General features: G+C 41.8%; 1 protein-coding gene across 1 annotated transcript in view; it reads left to right on the top strand.

Moving 5' to 3' along the window:
- Positions 1-21,814, top strand: part of sorcs3a (sortilin related VPS10 domain containing receptor 3a) — a 324,139-nt gene that overhangs the window by 162,513 nt on the left and 139,812 nt on the right. Inside the window, exons 3-4 of the mRNA XM_033623946.2 lie at positions 3,221-3,320; positions 16,434-16,592. Coding sequence (XP_033479837.2) covers positions 3,221-3,320; positions 16,434-16,592 — 259 coding nt within the window. The remainder of the gene's footprint in view (positions 1-3,220; positions 3,321-16,433; positions 16,593-21,814) is intronic.

Raw genomic sequence — 21,814 nt, 5'->3', positions numbered from 1 at the left:
CTGTACAGTGAGTAGATAACCCTGGAGCTCAACACTGTAAAGTCCACCTGAAATTAAAATTACATTTGCCCAGTTTTAATCCTGTTGCCCTGTGTTTATTGATTACATATCTCTAATCCTAATCCATCTCTTTTCTCTTTCTGTAAAACCAGTTTAAACAGTTTTAAATGTTTGATGACTCATCCTACACTCAGGAGTGTTTACAAAAACTCATCCTATCAAACAGGACTCGCCAAATCAGTCATAAAACCACACTTCACGGTTTGTGGGTTACAGAAGCTAATCACAGCAGTATCAAGAGGGATAGGAGGAGATGTTTGTTTGGATATCAGTGGGCTAAACCTTTGTTTTCATTTCCAAAACAATGTGGCAGAGGTCTAATTCATTCATCTCTCCCTCCTACTCTTCCTGATCCAACGGTAGAGGTGCGTGTGGAGTCAACAGGCACGATCCAATCAAATGCAGAGGATTTGATTTAAGTTCCTCTTGTAGCTGTACACCGCTCATTTATTCAGTTTCAGTGGGAAATATGTGACACAACAGAAGCTAAAGACGCTCTGACTTCCATTTCACGGAGACTTATCCTCTTACACTGAATATTATAAGAATATTGTCTGCATCAGAATGTGATATTTACTACAGGACTATTGTATTGTACTGAATTAAACTGTGTGCAGGTGATGAATTTATATTGAGTAAGTATATACTAGGGCTGCCCCTGACTAAGAATTGTCCTAGTCCACCAATAGTCGTCATTTAGGGCCATTAGTTGACTAGTCACCTGCATGTTTACGATATTAATTTAATTATTAAATGATATATTTTGGGCGGGGCAACACAGTGGTTTGAGTTGAAGGTGTGAGAAAGAATAGTATCAGTAACATTGTTAACACTGTGCTACATTACAGAGAAATACAAACCGTACTAATGAACCTTCATTAATATAGGCCTATATTTTATCTACAAGTGCACGTCACACACTGAGCGAGCCGCCTGTTAATGACGCTGTGGGCAAAGCAGTAATGATTGTGCTAAGTGGCTAATGGGCATGTAGCTACTTCCATGTTTCAGATGATACGTCATGTTTGTAGTCGACCAATGAAGATGAGTTTACATATCACCTTGGGTTCGTCCTTCACCTTCTCAAAATGACCCCACACTTTGGATTTCCTGCCCGACATGTTATTAACTAGCCTGTGGAATAACCGCAGGTACCAGCCCTGGAAATTAGGGGCCATACACATGCTGCGTCTTTAACCACCTGGAAAACGTGAGGTCAGGCGCTAGGCGCTACTCTTGTGCCTTTTTTGTGCCAGGTTTCAATGGCGGCAGGTTGCATCTAAGGTTGCCAAGCATCGTGTAGCCTACTCACCTGAAATCCTGAGTGCAGAGCTGATCTTCTTCCAGGTGCTGTTTATAAGTGTGGAAGCCTACTGTCCGTGGGACAGATGTAAAACTCTGGGTAGCCCTGCACTAACATAATCAACTTTTCCGTATTTATCAGACTGAATATTTACAGAAGAAGGGAAAGATATCTGTTGGCTGTGACTGGTTTGTAACGTGACTCCTGTCTGACTGCTGAGCGTGACCACTTCCTGTGTCTGTCCTTTCAAATTAAAATTCCCACATGGTCCAGTCATATAGGTTTTGTTTGACGAGATGCAGCTGCTGATAGTTTCATGTTTGCTTGTTTTTTTAATTTATTTTTTCAAGAATTAATTTTGTGCAATTAAGCGACCAATGACATTTTGCCGACTAAAGACCTTTATAGTCGACTAACGTTTGGTCGACTATTAGGGGGCAGCCCTAGTATTTACTTTTTGTTTTGTGAATCACTTTTTTTTTGGTCAACTGAGCAGAACAATAAGAAACACAAAGAACAAAAACAGTCAGGTACTCACTTCACATGACCAGACATCATTTTAGCCTCGCCAAGTAAAAATCAAGTAACATTAATGACAGCAACCCATTTTCCTTCTCATATTGATTAGCTCTCTTGTGTAAGGTATTATGAGTCTTTAATCTTGGCTTACATCTGAGTGCTGACATCTCCCTGCTGTCTGCGCCAAAGATATCCCCTCTTTCCATTAAAGAGATCTAACCATATGCATTATGGTGACTAGATGATGAAGGCACGCCTTGCGCTCATCCATGTCATGCCAAAAACAACATATGTTTCTATGTTATTTATGAAGTCTCCTCTCAGGAGGCTCCAACAGTGTTACACAGAGGCCAACGGTATAGTTCACTGCCCCTGCTTCAAATCAGGATCATTCTCAGTGCAGCACTTCTCCCCACACCTCCACTCGAATACGCTGTGGAAATGATGCCGTCTGCCTGACTCATTATTGTGCTTTGTGATCATAGCGACTACTGTGTCTCTCAGAGGCATTCTGGAATGAATTTGAATGAGAGAAATCTCTTTGCAATTTCACCAAAACCCCATTCCCGCTGAAGGAGCACAAGCAGCGGGCTTCGACTAAAAAAAGGACAAACACTGAAATAGGTATCATCTTCACTTTCCTCATAACACTGTGAAGTAGACTGCGAATCCAAATGGGAGTTATGTCACAGTTGTGGGTGGGTGCTGCTGTCCCCACTGAGAGAAATATTTGAAAATCCTGGCCGCATGAATGCAGCTTTCACAGAAAAAAAGAAAATGCCAATACAGCCCCTGTAAATGCTGTAATATTCTACTGGAAGGCAGGTTCGGTAGTTACTAGTGATGATGGATTCATGTGGAGTTTCTAGGGACTAGGCTGGCTAACAGGCTCATTCCCACTGCTAAATTATTAAAGCCCATGGGTTCAGGAACATCCACGTTTTTGCACTCGTCATATTTTATTTCATAGTAGTCATCGGTAGAGAATTAATTATTTACGGTGCCGGGTCCCCAGACATTTCCGAATGGTTCGTTTTCGTTGGCAGCTATAGATGATTGGTTAACCTTCCCTTGTTCTATTGCCAGAGGTTTTACTCTCGCACACAGTAACTGTATTCGTACAGTACCAGCCTGCATCTGCTTGCTGTTTTCACCGTAGGGTGTAATATTGCATTCTTTTTCATCACTGCAGAATCAATATCATTTAACATGAATCGTGCCGGGTCTCAGTAATCTTTAGACTGTTTGTTTACCCATTAGATTGTCAGCAAACTTTCACTGCGTTTTTCTTGTCATGTTTATCTGCTATAATGTTTCCCTTTATTTCCTCTCATTCAGATCTACTGACTACGGCTCCACGTATGAGAGGATGAATGACAAAGTGGGATCCAAGACCGTCCTGAGTTACCTGTACGTCTGCCCGACTAACAAGAGAAAGGTGAGATGTTGCAAGTCATTTATTTTTCAGTTTTTGTGTGGGTTCTCCAGATGTGTTTTCTCTTCTTTAAAATGCCCATACATTGTAAATTCTCAAATACTGGCCTCAACTGCAGGGAGAACCAGGAAATCTTTGAAACATGCTCATGTGAGACACAGACCGTTGTTAACATCTCCCCCTGTTTATCATATTTTAATCAGAAGCCTCCCATTTTCTTATCTGTTTTAATTTGTTGTTGATGTGCTGTTTGCTGTCAATGCTGCCGCCTGCCCACATTTAGTCGCAATGAATCCAGGATAATATACAGTCCCACATCACTACTTCCAGTATAACAACAGTCATGTCAAACTTTTCTTCTGTAACAGACTACTGTTGTCTTTTACTCATTATCTTCAACCTCTTCCATGTTGCAGTTTTTTGATTGCGGTTATGATACCATCAGTGTAACTTATACTTCCTGCACAGGTACATTTAAAGCTTCAACTTCAAATAGACTTGATGCTTCGTGTACATGTGATATCAGGTGTGTGGGAAAAAGCAAAAACAATCTCAAGTTAAAAAGTGCATCTGCACACTTAACAGATGGTCCCAAAAGGTCCCGGAAGGATGATTTACAAGTACAATTGTGACCTTTTAACATTAGGTCTACATCTTTATACACAGATGACCTGTTTTTTTCAGTTAAACATAATTCAGAGTTTTGTGTTCAAATTTTACTTCCTCTAGATAGTCAAGGCTGATTGAAGGACCTAACTAACAGAGTTGTACTGATACCGATACCAGTATTGGAAATGCTCCAATACTGCCTAAAATGCGGTATCAGGTATCGGCGAGTACAGCCTATGACCAATCCGATACCACGTAATGCCTCACGTCATTGCGCATACGCACGCTACAGGCAAATGAAACAGAAACGGAGCGGAGTTTAAAAAGGATTCTACTGTAGCCTTTTAAATGTCTTTTTTACCAAATTGTGTGGCTGCACTTTAACCTGTGTTCTGATCTGTGTCAGCACTGGATAATAACAATTAAAAAATAGTTTTATGGCATTCATTTTATTATTATGTATGTATTTATTTTGGGAGTTGAGACATACAACAATTCATATCCCATCCATTTTTTTTTTTTACCCGCTGGTATTGGATCGGTACTCGGTATTGGCAGATACCTAAGGTTCAGGGATCGGAGTGGGTATTGGGAAGGGAAAAGTGGTATCGGTACATCTCTACTAACTAAACCATCCGTTCACTGGTAGTGACCACCAGTGTGTACAAAGGGCAGGGAATTTATCAATACAAGCTTATGACCCACGCCTACCGGGAATTCCTCGTACATGGAAAATAATTGCAATCCCCAAACCCTATCATGAGTCGGGGTTCAACGGGTTACCCAGCGGGCTGTACAACCTATATATGTTAGTTGAATATAGGGAATTTGAGAGTTTGCACGGGGTTTGGCGGGACATTTAGGGTGACTGACATTACAATTATATAGTAAAAAAAAGCTAATTTAGCCTTTTGAGCTAATTTGTGCTACCTTTGCTAACGGCAGCGCATTTTGTGCCTACACTAGTTATCAAACAAAAGCTGGACACTGTATTGTGTTCAGTTGCTGTGAGCTGTAAATTGACTGCTTACAAGCAGAAGGCAGAAGATAACGTCATTTTGGAGCGTGACCAGGCAAATTTTCTCATGCTCTGGGCGGCTGCCTCCGTCTCACTCAGACTCACTCTGGGTCTGGGTCTGGGTCAGCAGCTGCTCATAGGTCTACCAGAGAGCAGAGTGAAGGCAAGGATTGCTCACTCCTCAGCTAAATCTGGGGATTGAAACATTCACTGCTCAAAAAAATAACATTTGAATCATTAATCAGATCTTGATGAACAAATTATTCAAGTTGAAAATCTTAACTGGTGTACATTGTTAAATTTGTTGAGAAAAAAAAGATGTAACAATAGCCAGTGGAAACCAAAGTCATCAACCCACAGACGGCTGGATTCAAACGGCACCAAAAATCAAAGTAAAAAAAAATGAAATCACAGGCTGATCCAACTTGCATTAATTTCACCACGGCAACTCATAATGTGATTCTGTAGTGTGTACAGCCCCCGCGTGCCTGTATGCACTCCTTACAATGCGTGGGCATGCTCCTGATGATTAGGCGGATGGTGTCCTGGGGGATCTCCTCCTAGACCCTGGATCGGTAGCCTGCTGGAGGTCATTTTGTAGGGCTCTGGCAGTGCTCCTCCTGTTCTCCTCACACAAAGGAGCAAATACTTGCCCTTCTATGGCCCTGTCTAGCTCTCCTCATGTAACAGAGGGTCTCCTGCTATCTCCTCCATGTTCTTGAGACTGTGCTGGGAGACACAGGAAACCTTCTTGCGACCGCACGTATGGATGTGAGCTGGACTACCTGTGCTACCTGATTGGGCTGCAGGTACCACCTCATGCTACCAGTAGTGACAAGGACACAACACTACAGAAGAATCAGTCAGGAAGGATAAGGAGAGAGCAACAGTGGCCACCACATGTAAAACCACTCCCTTTTCGGAGGTTGTCTTGCTTTTGTCTCTCCATTGCACCTGTTGTCACTTTCACTTGCATCAAAGCAGGTGAAACTGATTCACAATCACTTGTGCTTCCTAAATAGACAGATTGATATCCCTGAAGTTTAACTGACGTGGTGTTATACTGTGATGATCAAGTGCTCCCTTAGTTTTATATCTTGAGTACTACTTGACAAAGACGTACTGTTGGACTGAACAAACTGTCTTTTTTGAGAGCATCTATTCAGATTGCAGGTGCCCTTTTTTCTTGAGGCTTTTGATTTGAAATAACTGCAGAAGGTCTTGACTTTCATTCACAACAGCTTAACACCAACTTAAAGAAACAGAAAAGTAGAAGACACTGGACTTATGTAGTGATTGAAAACAATATTTCTGAGACTCAGAGCAGCTGAGTGGTGAGTATGACGCAACTCTGTTGTTCTTCAGAGGGAATAAGTGCTGTTGAATTTGACTTTATGTTGAATTTCCTATGTGAGCAATGACAAAACATAAAGGTAATTCCACACCTTATCAAATACTATTACCTGACCTCTTTTACCTGGTCAGTATTTGCATGTTACCTTTTATTTGAGAATTCATGGTAGTTTATCTGGACATGTTGGACATTATGTTCCTCCTGCATAAGAATTTTTCTACGCCAAATGTAGAATTTTAAGGATTTCAGGCCAGAAAAAATGAGACAGAAAAAAAAAAAAGTTTGCGCATTGCCAGCTGCCAACCATCTGCCAACGTCTTTAATCTGCCCGAGAGTTCTGTCAGTTACTTTTCATTTCTTTTATTTTTTCTGACATCCTAAGAATTTAGTTAACTGATCAGTATTGCACTGAATTTTCTACCATCTGCCTCAGTTTTCTGTTAATTTGATTTAATGAAATAATAGTCTGAGAACCTTCCTGTTATGAAAAATTCATATCCAGCTCACATTAGCTGAATTGAATTGTGCAGATAACTGATCCCTTGAAAGATTGTGCTCACTCCTACATCATGTACTGTATAGGTCCACGCACTGGAAGCATTCTGAATCCCTTCACTTTTCTGTACTGTGATTCCCAACTCACAGTCAGACAGTAAATCTGATTTGCCCTCAAGTGGTGAACTCCAGTCATCTGGTGCTCCGAGCAACAATTTGATAAAGTGGAATCGTAGCCAAGAGGTCAGAGTGCTGTAAGCAGCTCAGTTCTCGTCTCTATCTGTAGAGCAGACTGCCCCAAGGCTGTTTCCATATCAATATGTTCCCAGTCAACAGCTTTAAAGGAAGAAAAACAGTATCACGTAAAAAATACTAATTGACCCAGCTCTTATTAGCATTCTACTGACAGTTACAGCAGATTGTATGCATATGGAGGAGATGAAGTTTACACAGCGTTAAACTGATGTATTCTTCTGGTAACGCAGAGCTGGAGAAATTAACATTATAGTTTTATGGGGGGCTTGACATGACAATTAAAGACAATCAGTGGCAATAATAAGTCATTCTTTTAAAAGTTTCTCTATTTCAAGCGCAAGGGAGTACGTCTGGGTCTGCCGTCACAATCAATCAGCAACCACTAACTAATATATTAAAAACAATTAAACATATTAAGAATTTTTCTTACAGTACAAAAAGGATGATGTGATTAGCACCTGAGGTTAGACAAACTTTTCAAAGGAAGAAATAATCTAATTTTCCTTTTATAAATGAAAAGTTAATTTCATAAATAGCATCTTTACTTGGTCTGGTATGTCCAGTACTGTAGTTTATAGCAGCTAATGTTCACTAACTGAGAGGGTAACATTGGTATTTTTCAACCTGGGCCCTATTTTCGCATAATTTTGTGTCTAAAGTCTAGTTCACATTACACGATTTCCACCATGATTTTGCGTCACGGAGACTATCGTAATCTTTTGAGTGTTCATAGCTGGCGACGTGTGTTTCTGTCAGCAGAGTCTCGCCAACTGCGCTACGACCTGTGTGTGCACACCACAAGATTTCTCCACCGAGTCCTCGCCGACAGAACCCCAGATAGCGTGGTGATGTCACCAAACTTGGAGACGACACATCGTAAAGTCATGGATATTCTTTATTATCCTGGGTCCAAACACAACGTGCTCCCCGTGATCCTGTGGACGCCGCCATTGTTGTTGTTGCTTGCCGGCTTGTCAGTGTTGCCAGATCTTGGGAGAGAAACAAGCAACCAGGGCTATGGAAACAAGTCCAAAAGAAGTGACGGATACGTTTAGAGAGCAAGCCCAATTAAGCAACTCCACTTTAGAAACAAGCCCAAAGTCGCGGCTTGTCCTCATATTTCTTTCGTCCTCCTGCGTGCTGACGTGGGACGTATCCCGCCTCTCATTGGCTAATGCTCTTTGTCAGGCGTGTCAGACTTCTCCAGTTTTCTAGCATGCCAGATATCCAGTCCCAGTCTTGCTCGTAGGCTTGTTCACACATGAGGACTCGTCGTGGCAGACTATCTGCAGACTATCTGCCGACTCACCTCCGACCCAAAGTGCCTCTCAAGATCCTCTGCAACGTCAAAATTGCGGTGAAAATCGTGTAATGTGAACTAGGCTTTAGTGATTATTGAGGACATCATTTTTGTTTTTTTAATGGATGAGTTCAGAACTAAAGCACTGCAGCCTCCAGCTGTAAAACAGGCTGCAATGGAACCATGCGGGCATTTGTGCACCGTCAATTTGTGTCCCCTAAAAGTGCTTGTTTTTGCCACTGACAGACTCAGATTGTTATTCTAAGTGTTTTACATCATTATGGAAAGGATCTTTTTTTTTCTTTAATGAGAACAGCCCCCAAATCACCATTGCCAAACCCACCAGACAGCTTCAGCATAAATATCAGTGCATACAGAGACAGAATATTTTCACATCCAGCTGGGTGAATAAGGTGATTTTATTTTCATGAAGCCAGAGCTGGTAATTGTTAGAACAGTAAAAAGATAAACCAAGACAGCTTTTGTGAGTTTAGTGTTGTTCATTTTTACTCTAAATAAAGAGTGTTTTTCAATCATTAAATTACTGTTTATATAGATATAGTCTGATGGGTTTGGCAATGATGATTTCAGTCTGTCTGGGTAAAGAAAAATTGTCTTACTCTTTTTCTGCCTCGCTTTCCTTTACATAATGTTGTCAGACACTTAGAGTTACAATCTGAGCCTGACAGTGGACCACTTTTAGTGGACGTAAATTGATGGTGCACAAATGCCCTCATTGGTTACATTGCAGCTTGTTTGGCCAGTGCTACAGTATATCTTGATATAAATATTTCAGAAGTCTTTGTCTAAGAGGTGAAACATACAGTGCATCAACAGGAGACATGTTGCTTTCAATTCTGGTTCCACTCCATAAGTCTATAATTAAGATGTCTTTGAAACAACTTGTTCGCAAAGCTGTTGCTTATTTGCACACATAAAAGTTGCAGAGGGACCTTATTGTGCATTTAGAGTTCTGGTTCTGGCCACCCTGCAATTTTACACTGTAAGCAGTTGCTGTTAATTTATGGTCAATCTCCAACACTATGATACTGTATTCCTGTAAAATGATATCAAACTGATGCTCAACCGGCTGTGGAGCTGGTTTTAATGTCATTTGTCAGTGAGACAGAGACTCGAGTGGTTCAGTTCGTCTTTATTTATGGGCGTTTGTTGATTCATTTTGGTAACGCTAATATAATGATCTGCATCTGAGTAAAGACCTTCTTGTTATTGGAGTTTTTTACTTCTAATATCGACATTGGCCTCAAAAAATCAAGTATCGATGAGGGTTAGGGGAAGTCTCTGACAAGCTGACTTTAAGAATTTCAGTTTACTGCCAGAGTTCACAGCAGACGCAAGTAGGCTGTTTTTGTTTGGGCTCATTTCTCGGTGTCGTGGCAGCATTTATGGTGACACTGCCCCTTTAAATAAATGTATTTCATTTCAATCTCTTTAAGTTTTTATTGCTAACTACGCATAATATTCATTAAAATGCATATTTTAAGCAGATGTCTATAGCCCACAGCATAATAAAGTTATAATGTGAACTACACTGAAGACTGATATTTTGGATAATCTCTAAACTGCTAAATTAAATTATTGTGCCTGTGCCTTTCTACCATACATTTTTAGGATTTAAAGTAACACCCTAAACTGAATGTTATTGTAAATCCAAATAATCACAGTAATAGACTGTGGAATTGCTTAACAGTATGGATGCTGTAAAATTACAGTATATTGCTGGCATCTGTGCTGCCAGCTCTTTACTGCGATTTTACAGTGAGATTAATCACAGTGTCATATGTTGTTGTGAAGCTAGATATCTTTGTGTTATGTTTACTGAAACTGTCACTGTATTCTGAAAAAAGTAAATGACAGAGACAGTCTGTAAGAAAAGAAAACACGTCCCTCCGCCCCTCCTACTGCCTCTAATGGCTTCTGCTAAAATCTAGTACATCAAGTAAAACAACCAGGTAGAGCCGACTCAAAGATGTCAATCACTGCTTAAGAATTGTGGTCAAACTAGTTAGCACTGATCAATATGAATCAAGGTTCTGTTACTGCATTGCCTACTTCTCTTTTCAGAGATGTATTTTAGTGTACTGTTTAGCTGTTGAATGAGAACACTTGTGACTTGGCTGCCGTTTTGGAAAAAGTCAACCAATGTCAGCCAAGCACTTGCAACTGGCTGGACCAACAGTATTATTTTACAGCCAAACAGTATGGTTGACATAATTGTCAGCTGTGTTAGAAACTCATTGGCTCTGATTGTTTTCCTTCACGTGCGGTAACGCAGTTAGAAGCACTGCAAGGCAATAGATCAGGCAGCGGTGTAAGATTGGTTTGCAGATTATTATTGTCTCAATTAGTGCTGTATAAATATAGTGACAATATAAGCAAATATAAAAGTTATTTTCTGTCATAAAAGTTATTAACTTAAGTTTTAACAGCTGCACATAGCCACAGTTGCTGTAGTTACATAATCTTGTTGTAAAACATGTGAAACAGGCTTTTCAAAGTAGCAAGACACAGTGACATTAAGAAATAGAGTCTGTGAATCAAAATAACACGTTTATTTTAGTTTTTATGCTCGAGATATTGGAGTGAAAGAGATTGTTTTCAGTGTTCAGTATGCAGACTTATTATTTCTCCAGAAAAAAACATCTGAAAATGAAAACACAGGCGAGGAAGACAGGTCAGATTCAAGGATCTATGAAAACTTGAAGCCATAGGATGTCAGCATAATGATGCGGTTAGGAACAAGTATTGGCCAAATGACAGTAGAGTTAAGAGTTTTCCTCTTACTGTTCATGACAGGTGTTGCAGAACTAAAAAGAACATACATCTTATCCTTGAAAATAACAATTTTGTCCTACCTGGTCTGACAAATGTTGAACAAATAACAACAAAGTGTGGCGCCAACAGACTTACAGACAATAAAACGTGCCTCCCCTGTGTGACGAGGACGTGCTCAGAGTTGTGAAGGTGCTCGAGATCATCAGCCTCGCTTTCCCAAGGCCGAGCCAAGGTGCTGACCCTGAATGTGTTTGCATGGCGGGGGACTTAATAGGATCCCGGGACTGTTGAGCTTAACCACGTCAGGGCAGGGAACAGATCATAGCCAGCGCTGATTACTCCTCATGACTCACTCCTCCTGCCTGTTTTATGTGGAAAAAATGTAATTCCACATCAAGGGCATAGCGGGATTGTAGTCCCTGAGGCTCTCTGTGTTGCACATGTGAGGTACTTTTTTTTTTTTTTTTTTTTTTGTTATTTCAGTTATATAAGATTAGATAAACTGTGTTAACACCCCACGGAGGAAATTCACACTTGTATCACACAATAACAGGATGTAAATAAACTCAGGAACAATACAGTCCTGTATCAGCTCCATCAAGATATTTGATTTTTTTTTTTTAAAGCAGTCTCTCAAAACAAAAACAGGATTTTATTGTGTGCATGTTACTGTGTAAGTGAGTCATCGCAGCCAAGAACTAGTAACAATCTTAGGAGAATATTTTACTCTAATAATTGACCTCTGGCTTTGCCCACTGGCTCATTCCCCCTCCGCACCTTATCTCTGATCTAATTATTTCGATTTGCCCTCCCGTAGATGGATGAAAGTCTGCCTTTCTGCTGGCTACATTCCTCTGTTGCCTCCTTGCATCTGAGTGGCCTTATTTAGCATCCGCCTGTGTTCTGCCGGATAAAAAGAACAGTCTGGATGCCTAATCACTCACTGTAAGATATAATCGTCTGTTACTCTTTGAGATATTCCTTCCAACCACTATAAAGGAATCGTTATATGTTCACTGCGACAATTCTGGAGGCATGTGTAGATTTTTTTCTGCCTTTTACATTGTCCAAGAAAGAAGTGGAAGCTGTGACCTTTTACAATGTCACATTATAGATTTGAATGATAGTAATGACATTTAGCGCGAGGCCGATGAAAATGACACCTCCCATGAATCTTCTCTGCTGTATTTTGATGTCTTTCTCCGAGCTCCACGCGCGCTCAGTCCTTGAGCGGCTTTAACGGCTGGTAGATTGGGTTAATTTAAAAATAAAGACATGCACATTTAAAACGCCGTTGAGGAAGCAAGACAGTGAAAACACGATCGCTAGATGTGGGTGATTAAGTCCTTATCCACGGTTAATGAGCACATTGCAGCGACGACTCTCTGTTAAAACCTCCCCGTCAAACACAGACTAAGCTCAATTGATCTGGCGTGACGTGATTCATTTCCTGCAGGGTGTCTCTTTCCCTCCGACTCTGATCCATACCTCCACTTACCCCATGATCCGACAACTACCGGCTTCTATCTCTGTGCTCCAGCTTATGCACAGCTCAACATCAGGCTGATAAAACACAACGGTTATCCCTCCAACCCTTTATCGATTGGGCATTGTTACCCTCCTCACTCGCCCCGCTTCCTCACAAAGGCTGAGTGCTCGCTGTGAGGGAAATCTTAATCACCCCCTGCTAATGCTATCGGTCACTGTGATTTTGGAAGTGAGTAATTATTGTTTGAGGGTGATTGTTTTAGTAGGCAGGAGAGAAATTGGCCACTGCTCCTGTTCCCGCCTTTGTATTGGCTTTGAATTGGTTGTGGGTTCTTTCTAATCGCAGAGGCGACAGACAGAAACTGGCTTGTTACGATAATGTGTAAGGTTGGGAAATAATGTGGCTGTTTTCGCACTCACATGGTGGTAAATGAGTAAAGCAAATATGACAATGCTTTCTAGGCCCCATTCCCAGTATTAAAAGAGCAAATTGTGAGCCTCCCTGAATCGAGGCTTGAGAAAAGATGAGCTGAAAGCGCTGCAGTTGAAGGATACAGATACATAGAAAGCACAGAATGGAAAAATAACACTCGAACGGCATGGGTACATTTTATTATAAGATGTACAGTTCGTGCACCTCTTCAAGGAATCTCTGCTTTTCTGTTTAACCGAAAGTCCTGACATTAGACTCAAAATAAGGCGCTGTGTAAAGTAATTTGCCCTTCACAGTACACTCTGCTGCTTACAATAGTTTTGTAAATTATATGATGACTGCTTAAAAAACTTCTAATCACATCGGACAAGCTTCAAAGACACTGGCGGATATCAGGAGCTCTTGGCATTGCACAGTGGCAAGACTGGCGAGCCCGGGCCAGTGAGAAATCCAGGTTGAGAATGTGCTGCCTGTTTATTGGTGCTTAATGAAAAACAATTTATCTAAATCACCACCAGGGAGGGTTCCTGGTTAAAGCTCTGGAAAGAGGGCTAGCATTTTTGTCAGTGACAAATGTGCTGCTGTTTTTCCAATTCAAATTGAATTGACGAGCAAAAACACAGCCATTTGGGCCACGAGCACAGCCACAACCCACAATTCCACCTTCCAGTCCTGGTGGAGGCATGGCTGTTGTACTGTAGTTTAAGCAAGATAAAAGACTCCAGATGTAGAGATAAACATGTTAAGCTGCAGCAGTCCATATTTTCATATTGATAATGGAAGAAATTATTAAGTAATGTGAAGGGGTTGTCTCGCCGTGACAAACCTACAGTGAGTTATCACCCCAGCCTTCACTTCCCCTCAGCTCTACAGATTTATGGACCCAGGGGCGTAAATACAGACAGTGCAGGCAGCGCAGGCTACACTGGAGCTGATGGGGTGGGCAGCCCATAGAGAAAACAGGCTTTCTAACAATGTGCTGGGTGAATGATTCTGATTGCCACCTCTGGAATATGCCTGTGGTGGAAGACCAACGCATTCTCACTCTAACCTCATCACATATTGACGTTTGATCATGGACTTTCCACGCCTAGATACGGCGTGAAAGGTACCCTCGGTGCGTTGGTGTTGACCATCTGGGGCACCGTGACAAGTTCTGCCTGTTACATGCATTGTCTTCTTTCAAAATACAAATATAATATTTACATACATCCTCTTTCGAAATAAATGTATTACGTCACTACAACACCGCAAATTGACTTTTTTTTTTTTCCTCCAACAACTAACGCACGTGGTTAAGTTTAGGCAAGAAAAGCAGGTGGTTAGGTTTAGGTAAAAAGAACAGGGTTTGGCTTTAGAATCTTACGGGACACGACCATCGCTCCTCCCCCGTCCTACTCGTACTTTCGGCGCCTTAACTTTCGTTCTTGTTCTGCCGTGTTTCCCTTTGACGTCCACCGGGTTGCGTATCATGCCGACGTTAAAGGAGCCAGCCCTTTAAGGTCTGACGCCGAATCAGTCTTTGTTCAACATTGGCAGTATAAAAACAAAATCGGGGAGTGCAGAAAATGCCGCTTGCCTACTTTTGTTTATACAGAATGCGCCTTTTTCAGGGCAATGAGGCAAAAGCAAGTAACAAAAAGTGTAACTCAGCGTGTGATGTAACCAGTGACGTACTCCAAGGGAAGCCGCGGCTGGTCAGTCATTCGGCGATTCTCTCATAAATTGGCCCGTCCTTCACCGTCCCCGTCATCTGACGGTTAATGGCCTCTTCGTTTGCGAGGACAAGGAGGGCGCGCAATTCCTTGTCTCCCCAGTTGCTCATCTTTACAGTGTCTGTCAGGTTTGCGTTTCCCTCTTGCTACTAGCTGCTCGCTAATTCCTGCTATCAGCTGTTTCCTGTTTATCCACCACCAGTGGGTTGCACATGCGGCGTCATAAACAGCTCCTCCCACAAGTCTTCAACAGCCCCTCCCGTTGCGGAAGGCCGCCTCGGTCTGTTTAAACCAAAAAGGTTCCGCCAATGTGTCTACCCTACAAGGCGGAAAATTGGGCGCCTCAGATCAATTCGCCAATCCGGCTCTGTGTGTCTAAATGCTCGCAGCTTGCCGGCAAAACGGTCCAACATTCACCGAAAATCTGGCAGTGTAAAAGGAGCTATTGTTACATTTCTTGGGAGGTGCACGTCAGGCTACACCAAGTACAGCATCTCCTTGACACAGAAGTATAAATCCTTCATTACAGTGAAGTAATCTTCTGAACCAGACTATTTTAGCCATTTTATCATTTGCTACTTAGTCATTATACCCATATTACAGTTGATAATTTATCAAATATCTCATTGTGGAAATATTTTGGGTCAAAAATATTGTGACATTTGATTTTCTCCATATCACCCAGCCCTCCAGTGAACACTGATTTTATTAGAACCACTGAAATTATATTACCTTTTAAAATGAATGAAAACATATTCAATAGCATGGCCTGATTAAAAAGAATACAACTTTCTTAAAACACATTACACACCTATTCACACACCTCCTCTTTAGTCAAGGAGGAATTCCTGTGACCATTTTATCTGCTTCCACAAAGAGTCTAAATGTCATTAGCTGACGGAAATATGCATTGTGAAATTCCTGTTCTTATTGAATTCTATAATAACTGTGATAGCTCTGGCAAAAATATTCCAAGCATGAAATTAGGGCTTCTACCACTGTGGTGCTGTTAAATTTGAAATTAGAATTTTATTGGAAGGAGAACTGCGAAGAAATTACATACTAAATGACGAGCTGATAAAGAAAATAACACACTGTAAATGTGGAGTCATGCATGGATGATTCATCTCGTGTTTGTACAGCACTTAATTGTAACTAGACTACAAGCTCCATCACCTCTCTGTTGTATATGCAGACATGTTATGAATGTTCAGCCCACCTGTGTTTTTCAAGTGTTCATTTTTGGTCACCTCTGGTTTACACACTGATTCGCCTCTCGTTGCCGTGAACAACCTTGATCTTATTCTGAGAGAGAGATGATGAAAACTTCACCTCAGACTGCAGAGGAAGAGCCACAGAGCCATGGCAACAGAGGTGCGAGAGCTACACTCAAGGAACGAAGTTGGATACACTTTATAGAGGAGCTGTTTGCCAAGAATAAGCCTGACGTGTGCCAAAAGCCAGGCCTTTTCTGCTGACACTGCTCCTGCCTCTAACATCTCTCTTCTACCTTCTCTCATCTCCCTATCTTTCCACCCCTTTACTCAAACTCGCCCTTCAATCCCTTTTTTCTCCCGTCTTCAAAAAACACTCCTGCCTACCCCTCCTCACGTGTGCACGCTCTCCCTCTCTCTCTTCCATCTCTCTTCTCAGATTATGGTGTTGACAGATCCGGAGTTTGAAAGCAGCGTGCTCATCAGCTCTGATGAGGGGGCCAGTTTCCAGAAGTACCGCCTCACTTTCTACGTCCTGAGCCTTTTATTCCATCCCACTGAAGAAGACTGGGCCTTAGCCTACAGTCACGACCAGAAGGTGAGACTGTGCTTGATGTCATATCACTTTTCTGTCCCGGCCACAATTAGCTGCATATGACTTACTTAGAGTTGTCTCGTCCTTTGTGTTGCCCACAGTACATATTCATCAGGGTCTGTAGTTTTCTTCAATTTAGCTAATCACCTGATGGTAGGGCATTGATTCACTCACTGAATATGAATTCTAAAATAATGGTGCAGGCCTCTATTTAGCTGGGGAAAAAAGATAGAGTACCTGACCTTAAGTAGACTCAGACTATGATTAAAGACAGACATTTATTTCTAAATCCACCTATTATTTAGGTATATATTATCATATTTTTGCTAGAAGCTTCCTGGTTTTCTGATCTGCTCCCATTTGCAATGTAAAAATGACTGCTGTTTTCTGTTAATGCCAACTGAACATGCCTCCATTATAAGGGCGTGTTAACTGAAGCATTTGTGACTGACTAAATTCAAAACTAGCCAACACCAACTGTAGCCACGGCAAGTTGTCAACATCTCACATTTCCTGGTGTGTCCAGGCACTGATCATGTTCTTGTGCATCAATAACTTCGTGAGAAGCATTTGTTAAAAAAAACCTCTTGCTGTGGAAGAGCCAAAAAAAGTCCTGCAGTAGCACTGCATTTTAATTTCTTAGATTTTTGTTTTCTTGTCTTGAAAATAACTGTTCAGACAGAGACATTGTGCCTCATTAAGTAATATGTGTATAGAAATGTTTCTTCTTTGTGCACAGAATAAGTGTGCATACAAAATAACCATTGGATTCGTGACACAGGCATGGGCCTGTCAGTTTAGGATGATTCTAAACTTCTAAAGGCTAATTCACATTACACGATTGTCACCCTGCAAAATGTGTTGCAGAGACTATCGTAATCTTTTGAGTGTTCATACCTGGCGACGTGTGTTTCTGTGAGCGGGAGTCTTGCCAACTGCGCTACGACCTGTGTGTGCACACCACAAGATTTCTCCACCGAGTCCTTGCCGACAGAGCCCCAGATAACGCGGTGACATCACCAAACTTGGAGACGATACATCGTAAAGCCATGGATATTCTTCCCAGTGTTGAACCAGATCTGCCTCCAAGGCCTGGGTCCAAACACACCGCCTCCCCGTGATCCTGTGGACGCACGCCGCCATTGTTGTTGTTGCTTGCTGGCTTGTCAGTGTTGCCAGATCTTGGGAGGGAAACAAGCAACCAGGGCTATGGAAACAAGCCCAAAAGAAGCGACAGATATATAGAGAGAAAGGCGACGTTTAGAGAGCACGCCCAAATAAGCAACTCCACTTTAGGAACAAGCCCAAAAAAAATGCAACCCGCGACTACCAATATTTGTAAGGGACTTTACAAAAAAACAAGCCCAAAGTGGTGGTTTGTCCTCCTCACATTTCTTCCGTCCTCTTGCATGCTGATGTGGGACGTATCCTGCCTCTCATTGGCTGATGCTCTTGTCAGTCGTGTCAGACTTCTCCAGTTTTCTAGCATGCCAGATATCCAGTCCCAGTCTTGCTCGTAGGCTTGTTCACACATGAGGACTCTTCGTGGCACACTATCTGCCGACTCACCTCCGACCCAAGGTGCCTCTCAAGATCCTCTGCGTCGTCAAAATCGCGGTGAAAATCGTGTAATGTGAACTAGGCTTAAAGTCATCGGATGCACCTCTTTCACCTGATACCTTTTCAGGTTCAAGTCATGCATTATTCTCCACTGTCTAAACCTGGTGCTTACATTACACACAGTGCAACTAGACTGCTGACAGCTGGGTCAGAGATTTTGCTGTGTTATGCCATTAGCAGCCAATGTAGTCTGAGGCCAGCCGCTAACCTCAAGCAGAGATGTGCATACTTTTTCTTGTTGGTAACTTAATTTTTCATATACGTTGAGGATTTTACTGATTGAACAATATATCTATTAGTGTCACATGATATGGCTCTTCAAAAGAACCTTCCCATGTTATTAATATTACTTTGATAATTTACAAAAAGGGTTTTTTTTTTAAACGTTTGCAGGAAGTGTTTGACAAATTAGAAAGCCTTCATCAGTGAGTAAAAAGGGTATAACTGTTAAAAAGAGCTTAGAGACAGAGAGTGGTGAGTGAGGCACCACTGTGTTGTTATACTGATGGAAATGATGCTGAGAAAATGCACACAATGCACCATGCAAGCCATTACCGTAAAGGTACTAGTAATTTGTTTATTGGCCCTGGCTTTATTTCGGACTGGCTCTTTGTTGTCTGAACAGAGCAGAGACTCTGCTGTATTTGCGCTTTTATTTCAGAATGGTATATACTGCATTAGCTAAAAACAACATCAGTCCCTCAAAGTGATCCTCGGCCTCCCATTTTCCTATTTGGTGTCACCTTCACTGGGCTTTGTCACACAGTATGAAGCACTACACACCATCTTCACACAGTGCTTTTAGATTGTGTGCAGCAAAGGTGCGCCATGAAGGTCAGTGACTCTGACCTGAGAGCCAAAGCCATCGCCCTGCAGGGGGGACATGGTGCAGGATGAGGGTGATGTTTGGTGAACAGTGGTGGCTGTATCAAACCTGTCAATGATAAAGCTTTTAAAAGGTTGTCACTGCATGAGTAAATGTCAGGGGTTTATCTTGGCAGACTGGATTCATGGCATCTAAAATATAGAATATAAAATATGGAACTGGATTGATGTAAACATGCAGAAATAACTTTCACCTGTAGATTGTGTTTACCAGATATCATGGCTCATAATTAAAGGGCCAGTGTGTAATATTTGGCATTTATTGTCAGTCTAAATCTGAATCTGAATATTCTACCCATTAATGTGTTTGTACAAGTGTATAATCGCTATAAAATAAAATTCTTTTGGTTTTCGTAGCCTTATAATTATGCTTTTATATATATGTATATAGCAAGGGCCTTGCTTTAGAGAGGTCGCCATCTTGCACCGCCATGTATGTACGGCAGACCGAGCAGACAATCCAGCCAGCCAGAGAACGCGTTTCACGTGTATAAATAAACCAACAAAGACAGCGGAAGGAAGGAAGAAGGAGGAGGAAACAGCAGAGAGTGTTCGTAGTTCGTCGATAGAGAGTAGTGAAAAGTTTTTTTAGTTATAAAGTTTGCGAATGGACCACACTTACCACACAACAGGAGAGAATGAACCCGAACCGTCATCTGCGAGGAAAAGAAGACGCAACTTCACTCCTTGTGATGCACTCTCTGCGGCGCTTTTCCTCCTGATGATATATCTCCCCAACGATGGTAGCAGTAGCACCAAATCCCATTCTGTGCATTCAGCCTGTCTTCTCGCCCGCTCAGCATCAAACACATGGAGTTCCTCATCTGTGTGCTCTGGCTCAAATCCGCTACAAGAAACTCTTCAAAATCGCGTTCAAAGTCGTCCATTGCAGCTACTATAGTCCGGAGATATTGCTAGGCTAAATAAACAGCTGAGCTCTGTTTACAGGCTACGCTGTCAGTCAGTGTGCGGGCTGGAGATTGGTGGAGCAGAGAGGGGTGGGGGTCCCCACTCGGTATGGTAAACGAGTATGTGTGTATGAAGTGTGTCTGTTACGCTAGAAGAGTCAGAGTTTGGGACGGAGTCTTTTACCCCCTGGAGTGTTACCAGAGTTTTTGGAGTGCTCAAATAAACGGGCCTTTTTCCTGAACGCTCCTCTGGTCTCCTGCTCGTGAGGGATTCATTACAATATCGTAACATGGTTTAGATTTCTAAATAAATATTCACCTTGTCGCTAGAAAGAGCTACTCCTGAAAAACTTGTGCGCAAGGCTTTTTGTCCCTACGAGGCCACCGTCATTTACCCGACGGGAGGGGTGAGCGAGTGAGCCCTGCAATCTAAAATTTGACCACTGATGTCACTGTTTTCAACCCATTTTACACACTGGCCCTTTAAATGTATTATATTTAGTGGATGTTATGATTCTTGCTAATTAGGTAGCATCTGTGATTTTTGCTTTGCACAGTCTCACATCTGCCTCTAAATCTTATTTTCACACATTAAACATTCGGTCACAGGAAACAAAAAAATGTCTGAGGGATCTAAACTTTAATTTGGGCTCCACTACTTTGCTCCGGCATTAAAACTCAGCATGAAAAATTCTCCTGCTGCTATTTTAACCTGCGAGAATAACTATTAAGACGAACAAGGCAGCCAGGTTCAAGAAGTTCAAATCCCTGTGAAGTCTGGGTAGGAGTAGTTGAAAGAGAGGTGCTGTCTGCCTTCAGCCAAGGTTCTGGGCAAAACATAAAATTATTCTGATGGATTGCAAGGAGTAAAAAACTACTCATCAGTCACTGCTGTTATATTATTCCAAAACACTCTTTCCTAATGGTAATTAAAAACAGCCCTTAGCATCTTACATTATCTATAAAAATTACAGCATATACAAAATATGAGTTGAGCCCGACCCACCCATGAAATAGACTCTCAAGATCAATGACAGTAACAGCTATTGATCTCACTGATTAAATACATCTCAGTCATGAAGGTGGGGTATACATCAAGCAGCAGAGCAGAAAGTTCAGGAAGGCTCAGGCTGCAGAGAGTTGGATCCGGCAACTCAACATTAACTATTTAGTTGGGGTCAGTGCGTGCAATGAAGATTACAGGTATTATGAGGATGTGACTAATGTGGCTATAATTTGCATCATCAGTAGGACACCTTGGCACCCAAAGCTAAAAAGCCCGGGCATGATTATCACCTCGACTAGACCCATTTTCATTTCGCTCCTGAATGTGTTATCCACACTGCATCCACCTCCTGGGGCTGTTGTTGCAAATAAAGAATATGTTCTTCATCTAGTTAGTTAAAAGAGGTTTACACAGATATTATTGGTTGCTTAATTCGACCTGATTTCCCTCGCAGGCCCCGACACTTCATCTCGACTGTTGAGCCAGCAGCGAGACGCTTTAATATGCTCATTTTCAGCTTGTAACCGGCTAATAGTTTTCAGACTGGGTCACTCTGAATTTAATCAGCTGTAAGTTGGTGCTTAGCCGTGGTTAAGTGTAGCCCCGAGGACTTAACTTTGAGGCAGGAGTGAAACTCTTTAGTGAGACATCAGAATGCATGTCAGGACAAATAGGCTGGAGCGAAGTATTTGTTGTAATTCCTGATTCTCTTATGACTTTTTCTTTTAAATTAACATTCAGGTCAGTCCCCTCCTTGAGTAAATGGAGGTATTTTTAGATTTAGAACTGTTAGTGACCTTTGCAGG

Source organism: Epinephelus lanceolatus, chromosome 3, assembly GCF_041903045.1.
Source record: "Epinephelus lanceolatus isolate andai-2023 chromosome 3, ASM4190304v1, whole genome shotgun sequence".
Taxonomy (NCBI): Eukaryota; Metazoa; Chordata; class Actinopteri; order Perciformes; family Serranidae; genus Epinephelus; species Epinephelus lanceolatus.
The sequence above is the reverse complement of the archived record's forward strand: the minus strand, read 5'-3'. Positions and strand labels throughout refer to the sequence as shown.